The 9,046-nt window shown below is 47.5% G+C and overlaps 1 protein-coding gene across 1 annotated transcript; it reads left to right on the top strand.

Moving 5' to 3' along the window:
* The first annotated feature begins 2,234 nt into the window (after window positions 1-2,234).
* Window positions 2,235-3,268, top strand: LOC308345091 (histone H4). The gene has a single exon (XM_080807056.1). It carries the CDS (start codon window positions 2,809-2,811, stop codon window positions 3,118-3,120), a length of 312 nt encoding a protein of 103 aa, XP_080663182.1. The 5' UTR covers window positions 2,235-2,808; the 3' UTR covers window positions 3,121-3,268.
* Window positions 3,269-9,046: the final 5,778 nt, after the last annotated feature.

Below are 9,046 nucleotides of genomic sequence, written 5' to 3'. Positions count from 1 at the left end.
AGCTCAGTATTATGTTGGAAGACCTTAAATTTCAAGGACTCCTTTGACATCTTTGAATCTTACAGGGCCCCAAACAGTACTGGGAATTCACCTGTTCTCATAGGATATGCCTTCTACCTCGTTAATTCCTCTATCAATCAGATCAGGTGCATCCCAGGCCCTCAGCCTAATGGATTTCGCCTCCCTGTTGGTTCTGGAAGGAAGAAAATAAGCCAGTTCCATCTTTTGAAGGAAGCCAGCGGTCACTCTTCTCTGTCTGCTACAAAGCTTACCTCCCACAGCCCTTGCTGGTCACTCGGGAGTGTGACCTTAGCCAACTTGCGTGCCATGCTGTGTCCTCCCCCTCCAGGCTGTGAGTATATGTGACTGGTAAACAGCTACCCATCTCATCTGCCCAGTGTTGAGCATGGTGTGTCCGGCCATCTGGCATTGTTTAGGGCGGAGGACCGCTCCTTCACCTATAGGGTGAATGGGAGGTGATCAGAATGCAGCCATTTTACTTTTCTCCCCAAATCCTTCTCCTCCAATCTCCCTCACTGCCATGCTTGAGCACACTGAATGTTTTGTAGTTCTCTAGAGACTCTTAACCGTTATGCCTCCTTGTATTTATTTATTTGTTTATTTCCCTATCTAGAAACCTCTTCTTGTCTACCTTGCCAACCTCTTACTCATTCTGGTTTCTACTCTAAATCTACCACCTTTTCCAAATTGGTCCATTGTCAGGGCAGAGGTAATGCAGCAAACCTATTTTACTCAAGTTTTCACAGATGTCTGTAGCCATGGTGATGACCCTTGGTCACACTCTGTAAACTAAAATACTGGAATGTTAATTACTTAAGTACTGTTAATTACTTAATGTTAATTACTTAATTACTGCATCATGATGCTATCCTATGTACCTGAAGCAGTGGGTCACTATGAACCAGGTTGTCAGAATGCTTAATCAGAATATCTCTTTCCTGCTGTGTCTGCACTTTCCCCTGTGCTGTAATAAATCTTTGAGTATATGTTCAGTCATGGGAGTCCTTCTAGAAATTCATCCAATTACTGGTTGATCATGGCGCTACCAGGAACAATCATTTTTCCTTATTCTCACTACACTGGATGTATAATCTTTTAAAAGAAATGTCTTATTCTACTATACATACTTGTTTGAAAGCATGTCTATAGGCTACTTAAATACTTTTCTTTGTGCTTAGCACAGTATCTGACACATAAATATCTGAATAGAGATCTTTTCTGAGAGATATATAAAAATACACTTTAAAAAATGAGCATAGATAGCAGTCCTGTTAGAGACTGCGAAGGAAGGCAGCAACGACCACATAAGTGGTTTTCTCAGGTCAGAGTTCCATCGTGGCCACCAAAACTTTACACTCTGGCTCAAACCGTTATTTATTTACTCCGAAGATTAAGACTCTCGAGTCGCAAAGGTTTGGCACTGGGATGGCCCGGTAGATTTCTTGTCTATCTCTCTAGCCCCACGGCCACAACTACGTAACAATTAGGGCTTTCTGAATTATGTATAGAAGATTAAACTTATCTGGACTTTCATCCCTGCCCTCACTGCCACACTCAGCTTATTTTAGCGTTTCCCCGGCCTCCTAGGGCAATGAGACTGTCGTGATAACTGGTGGCAACAATAGCACTATCACTTGGGCAACCACTAGAAATAAAGTTTATTATGGGAAGACATATTAGTTAATAATAACTGTCCTTTACCGACGTTCTATTTATCTCTAGAGAACGTAAACAGTTTCACTTTTATTTTCAGGAAATAATTTAAACTCCGGAGTTAGACAAAACACAACACAACACAACACAACACAACACAACACAAACTTAGCTCTGTTTTCTTTCCGTGTCGTGACACTAAGCCACGGAACTTGAGCTAAGAGGGTGTGGTAACAAAAAGCACGCTAGCAGAGGATGGTTTCGATCCATCGACCTCTGGGTTATGGGCCCAGCACGCTTCCGCTGCGCCACTCTGCTCCCCGGCGTAACTGTTTTCCTAGTCATACCCTTAACTGTGTTCTGAGGCGGTTCCTCCTATTGGAAGAACTCGTGCACGGTCTTCTGTTTGCTTCAACCCCTCGGCTCCCACGAGCTGCCAGTTCTCTTAGGAGTAATATCGCTACCAGGATCAAAGAGAGAACAAAGTGGGCGCAGAGAAGGCAACATGAGCACCCTGTTAAGATTTCGGACGCAGAAGTGAGAGGCGGCGGGATACACAAGAGAGAAGGACGAGCTTTAATCAACAGGGGAGGAAGGCGCGCTTCCGCTCGGCGGGCGAACATTCCGCCTCAGGGACCCTGCCCAGGCGCGCGTTCGCCTTCGGGAAGAACACTCTCCGGGCTGGGTGATGGAGGTGCCGCCTGGCCGCGTGAGCCCGGCGCCGAGGCCTGCGGAGGGAAGGGCCGGTCCCCGGGCGCGAGAAGGCCGGGGGCGCCCAGGCCCACGCAGACGCCTGCGCGATCGCACAAGGCACGCCATGCAGCAAGACAGTCAGTGCCTAACGCTCCGTTCTTTAGTCTGACGCGGTTCAAGGGGTCCGAAATCCCCAGGCGGGGACCCAGGGCGCTGTAGCTGTCCCTGCAGAGGGCCCGGTGGCTGAGGGGGAGGAGGAGCCTGTCCGCTCGGGCGCAGCCCCCGTGACGTCACCGAGCCCGCCGCGAGGGGCGGGGCCGGGCAACGGCCGTTCCCGCGCGCGCGCTCCCAGTCTTCAATTAGGTCCGCAATCCGCACATATAAGGCGATTGCCCTAAGTACTGCTATGCATTCTCCGAAAATTTCCCCATCGCTGTAACCATGTCTGGTCGTGGTAAAGGCGGAAAGGGCCTGGGCAAGGGGGGCGCCAAGCGCCACCGCAAGGTGCTGCGCGACAACATCCAGGGCATCACCAAGCCCGCCATCCGGCGGCTGGCCCGGCGCGGCGGCGTCAAGCGCATCTCCGGCCTCATCTACGAGGAGACCCGCGGGGTGCTCAAGGTGTTCCTGGAGAACGTGATCCGCGACGCCGTCACCTACACGGAGCACGCCAAGCGCAAGACGGTCACGGCCATGGACGTGGTCTACGCGCTCAAGCGCCAGGGCCGCACCCTCTACGGCTTCGGGGGCTAAAACCCACCTCACCCGCCGTGCTTCTCATCCAAAAGGCCCTTTTCAGGGCCGCCCACATGTATCTTGGAAGAGCTGCAACCTTAGTTTTTCCGTTTTAAGCCTTGGTGTTTGAGTCCTTAAGGTTTCGAGAGGATAATAGAGGTTACAGTTACTGCTTGGCGTGTTAATTAGCCCCATTACTTTCGAACTCGGGAGTTCACTTCGTCATTGTCCTGTCTCTGCTTCGCGGTAGTCGGGTCTGTTTAAACCGCCCCCGAGCGTGTTTGTGGCGGCAGAGAGCTCACGTGGCGTTGTCTGCTTTCCCACGGAGCCTCCTGTTCTCGAGTACTTCGGGGATAGAAGTGTTCGCTCGGATCTTGATGTCTAGGAAGTGCGGATACCCGGCGGGCAGGCTGCGGGTCAGCCTTCCCCGCCGGGCTTCCGTGCCCAAGATGGCGGGGCGGGCGAGGGACAAAGGGAGCCAGGCGAGCGGCGCCCGGGCGGCGGGGGAACAAAGAGGAGTTCCCGCGGGACGGCCGGCCCCGCCCCGGTCTGGGGTTGGCCCCGCCCCGGTCTGGGGTTGGCCCCGCCCCGGTCTGGGGTTGGCCCCGCCCCGGTCTGGGGTTGGCCGCGCATTTCCCGCGAGCTCGGAGGTCCCGGAGGCACTCCCGGCGGGGGCGGGGGAGGGCGGGCGGAGATACACTCGCGGGGAGACAGCGAGTGTTCAGCAGAGCCCCCGAAATTTTCTGAGTTTGAAAACCTCACGTAGATAAGGTTGTTACATAATGAGCGGCACTTTTTAAACCCTGTACATAAAGGCATCGGGATTCTTCACCCCAAATTACTAAGTGTAGGGAAGGAAATAGCCCTCTTCCTTCAAGGTCTTCTAGCTGGATTAAAATTTACACCAGACGTATGAACAGGAGAAAAAAATGCAAAGTTTTATTACCTGCGTGCAGAGGCCCAATAATGAAATTGAGACTCAAATGACTGAGGCAGGCAGTTTTTGTACCTTTTAGGCAGAAGACAATATATTCATCGGTGAGGAATTATAGGATTAAAAACATGTAAATTAACCTTTAATATAACTTTTTTTAACCTTTATATAACTTTTAAAATTTACTGCACCGACCTTACTTTCACTTTTACAAAGAGTAGGGAAAATAGAGAATAGAGAAAACTGGGACAGACTGATGATACGAACCATAGATGAGCATTTGGAAACCAATGATTTGTTCGAGTCCTTCATTTCAACATTGAAAAAAGTGTCTCTGAATCAGCTCAGCTAATTGGCGAGGAGGGACAGGGTTAAAACAGATTTCCTGACAATGTTCCTGTGATACTTGAGTTTTCGCGTCCGAGAGACCACCAAAGAGCCAAGCACCGATGCAATCACACGAGGGTTTATTTGACAAGCTTAAGCTTGGGCCCAAGTATACCCAGCACAGCGGAGTAGGGACTTGGACCCCGAGCCAGATTACAGTCAGAGTTTTTATTTTTATTTTTTTTAAAGATTTTATTTATTTATTTGACAGATAGAGATCACAAGTCACAAGATGACAGAGAGGCAGGCAGAGACAGAGAGGAGGAAGCAGGCTCCCTGCTGAGCAGAGAACCCGATGCGGGGCTCGATCCCAGGACCCTGAGATCATGACCTGAGTCGAAGGCAGAGGCTTAACCCACTGAGCCACCCAGGCGCCCCCAGTCAGAGTTTTTAAAGGCAGAGTAGGGGTGGACTTGGTGGTGGGTGAGGACAAAGGGGATTATAGATGATGTAGGTCTCCAAGGATTTTTGGAAGCAAGGTCTCCAGGACCTTGAGGTGCTAGCTATTGTTGGGAGAAAGTTTATTTATTACCAATAATAAAAATCTCGTGAGACCCTTTAGATGTATATCAGTGGGCCATATGCTTGGGAATGATTCTCGACACTATCTTGGAGGTTTAGAGATAAAGTTTCCTGAAGGAATTGTTAAAGTAGACTTACAGGATCCTGGTTGGACCTGTTGGAGTAGGGGGTCCGTCAGGCTAGGATTGTCCTTAGCAAAACCTCAAGGTGAGGGCAGTTAAGTCCCCAGGGGAGAGCCACTCTGTCTGTTTCAAGGGCTTGTCAGTTGGTAAGGAATTTTAATGATTTTCTTCTGCCTCTGTTTCCCACATCAGCTAAACTTGAGGTGGGAGGGCCTTAATTTTCTCGGCCTCCACATTTCCCCCTGAACAATTTTGACCCTTAAATCTTTAAGGTAGTTGAAGGTGGAAGGTCTCCTCTTCTGTGACTTCTTCCTGCTGAACAGGGGCGTAGAGTTGTCCCTACCCACTCGGGTCAGCACTGGTCAGTTGGGGAATGTGTAGGGGAGTTATGAAAGACAGAGGCAGCGGAGTCCAGGGGAGACTGCTCAGGTGATCTTCCCAAGTGTAAAGGATCACCTGTGGAAGTTATGACAGCGGAGGAGTTGAAGTCAGGTGAAAAGACATGGGAGAAAATAGCAAAACATGATTAGTGTTACAAAAAGAAAATGAAGCTCAAATAAGTTTTTTGCTATTTGACAAAAAACCCTTTTCCAGTACAGGGGTTAAAATCAAACATTAAAGGAGAGAGAGAATGTTTAAAGTGCTAACCTGAGTAGGTCAGAACCCAAGAAATACTTTGTGATCATCTGGAACATCAAGATGGCTGCACTTATGTCAGGGCTAGACTCGAGGTGGGTACAGCCTTGTTTTTCTTGGCCTCCACATGTAATACTGTCTTGATCCACCTAGGCTAATTATGCTGTGATAAACAATCCCCAAATCCCAGTGATTTACTATGATAAAGGTTCATGTTTTGCTCGTAATGTTTGACTGTGGGTCATTTATTTGGTATAAAGATTTCTTATTTTGAGGTTATCTGAATTTCCTTTGAGTGTATCAAAGGATAGTTCTTCTATGAAGTGAGATTGATAGCAGTCTTCTAAGTTGTTGGCAACACAGCAGCATGGCCCTAGAATTCCCTAGTCTGGGAAAGGTTATGGACGGCAATTTCACGATTCTCTTCTCGCTTTAAAAGAGCAGCTCCTTTTCTGAAGATGATTCTTCAGACTGGCCAGACACTACAGTGAGATTAGGCAAAGAAAACTGGAGGCATGAGAACAAAACAGAAATAAAAAGTTCCTACTTAGCTCTTGTGTTAATTTCCAGGGTCCCTTCCTTATAACTCAACATCCTGTTCAATGAGGTACCCTTAGTACTAGTGAGACATGAGAAAGTCCCTGGAAAACGAGACACATGTTACTTGAATTGGCAGGCAGAGGCAGGGAAGTCTCACAGCCCAGGTTGTCCTCTAAAGTGTTCACAGGGTCCGGAGATATTCTAAGGAGTGGTTTAGACTGTTAGTAGGGGGATATAGATCGCTCATACTGCCAGACAAGGAAACCCAACTAGTGTCACTTGCTGGTAGTTTTTGTGGCCTACTGCCTTGTTCAAAGCCTCAAGACTCAGATTCTAATATGGGCAGGACCATGGGCACCTTCCCATGGGACCTGGGCACACCTAAACCAGAGGCTTTAGCTATGTTAATATTTTGGGAGACTTTCCTCTGAGTAGGTACTGTCCTAAATGCTTTACTGTGTTCTTTTACTGATCATTCTGCAATTTCACGTGGTAGTTACTGTTTATTATTCCCATTTTAGAGGTAAGGAAATGCTTGGGAAGGTTTAAGAAACTGGCCCAAATTTCGCGTTGAAACAGTCCATCAGGAATGTATTGTGTCCTACGGGATTCTTCCTTAAGGCATGCTTGTATATGTCTTTTCATGAACTGTTTTCAAATGCACTTAAAATTAGCGTTGGAGAGCCTGAAATGGATGCCTTAATTACCTGTGGGGCTCAGAGAATCTTCTTCACAAACCCCATTACAAACCTGAGTCACTTATGTAGGAAACGGTTGGGGTTCAGAGCTGATGCCCAAGAAAGAATTCTTGAGATGTCTTTGGTGTAAAAAGGTGGTTTTATTAAAGCACGGGGACAGGACCCCTGGGCTCAAAGAGCTGCAGTGGGACCATGAGACTTGGCCCCTTATATGCTTTCAAGTTGGGAGGGGGTAAGGGATAGCACAAGCTTTCAAGGTATTTTGGAAAGACGGTTTTCAGGACCTTGAGGGAGCTAGCTATTGTTAGGAAAAAGTCATTTATTACTACTTAGTAAAAACTCATTCATGAGATTCTTCAGGTATATTATCAGTGGATCATATGTTTGGAGGATGATTGCTAACAGATGTCTTGGTAGGGGTAGAGAAAAAAGTTTCCAAGGGAATTTTTATGTATTGAAGTAGGCTTACAGGATCCTGGAAAATTGCCATAATGTTAAGCTAAGATTGCCTTTGGCAAGGTATTAACGTGGAGGCAGCGAAGCTCCCAGAGGAAGGTCACTCTACCTGCTTCAAGGACTTGTCAATAGGCTGTAGGAAGTAAGGAAATTTAACTTTTTCTTTTGCCTTTCTTTTCTTTTCTTTTCCCACATCACTTATATTAATGTTCATAGAGATTTACTTTGTAGAGATTTGTACATAAAGACGTAGCTAGTAAGTAGAAACAGATTTCTGGGCTGTTATACATTGCCACTGCTCATGGTTTCCCTGCTACAGCACAGTGCTCAGAAAAGTTAAAGTTGCTGCCTGGTGATCCTTAATTTCCATATCTCGTTTTATACTTTGGCTGGCTTAAATTGTGCTGCGCATCAAAAGTGCAAGTGTTATCACCTGATCAGTTTTACTTTTCTTTTATTCTAATGGCCGGTTTTCCCTCTGAGCCTGTTACCCCATTCCTATGATTGCAACTGGCCTCTAGCTTGAGAAAAAGTCAACAGTCCTTAGATGGGGATTCAGATCCCATTTTTATATATTTACGTAAGGGGCTACTTAACCTTAATTCCTCAGGCCATTCCCTTGTAAAATGGGAGATTCCATTTTGTATGACTGCAGGCTGAAATCAGGCAAGGACAAGCTCACGAATGGTAATTCCTTTCAACTCTTCTCCCTTAAAATCCCAGGGAACGAGGATGTGACTGAGGACAAGATCATTTGGGACACGGAGAGGTTTAGGGAGAACTCTGGGACTCCATGGGGCTGAAAAGTGAAGAGGCTGAGAAATTGAGGCAGATCCCTCTCTCTTAATGCCTCCCCCGCAACCCCCGCCCCCTGCCCCCCCACCTCTTCCCCACCGCCCCCACCCTCCACCCCCCACCCCCGCACGCCAAGAAATCCCAGATGGAGACTTTTCACTTGCTTCCTCCCCCTTCATGTTTTCCAGTTGTAGGCAGGGTCTCTTAAACCCTTGTGTATTCAGCCGGGTAAAAAACTAGTGGAAAAGTTTCTCACCTTGCCAAGAGGCAGTATTTAGCTACGTTAAAATGTGCGGAGAACTTAGTGGAAATGGAAGGACGCGCGTTTGAGAGACTGGCAGACACCCACTGTGGTCTAGAAATGCAAATTGCAGACGGTACACTGCTCCATTAGATGCCGCTGTAGCCACTCTCAAGCTCACAGAAAGTTAGCAGGAAAAAAAAGAAGGTGGTTTCGTTTTCTCAGGAATGCTTACTCTCACTTGTTTGGACTTAGGGCAACTCAAAACCCGGACGGTTTTCCTCTAGTTACTCCCGATCTAGAGTAATGGGAGAACAACGAAAACTGAAAACGGGAAAGCAGGCTTTCGAGGTGGGAGCATCATAGGTGTGTGGCTCTTAGTAGCTACGGAGTACCGAAGCCGAACGCATTGTAGTCCGGGTACTTACAGATTTACTCCTTGCTGACCGTCTCATGCCGGAGACAACTTATGTCCCGATAGTTAGCGGCAAAAATTAAATATTGTTTGTCCTAGCTATTTTCACCAAGCTTGTAAAGTTACAGCTCTCTAAGTGACAACGTGGGTGGCTCTTAAAAGAGCCTGATGACGTTGGTGCTGCTGGCAGTGGCAAGT

The sequence above is a fragment of the Martes martes genome (genome assembly GCF_963455335.1).
Source record: "Martes martes genome assembly, chromosome: 6".
NCBI classification, from domain to species: domain Eukaryota; kingdom Metazoa; phylum Chordata; class Mammalia; order Carnivora; family Mustelidae; genus Martes; species Martes martes.
This window is presented reverse-complemented; position numbering and strand designations above follow the sequence as displayed.

Coding starts and splice junctions, on each gene's coding strand:
- LOC308345091 (XM_080807056.1), top strand. CDS start 2,809: ATGTCTGGTCGTGGTAAAGGCGGAAAGGGCCTGGGCAAGGGGGGCGCC.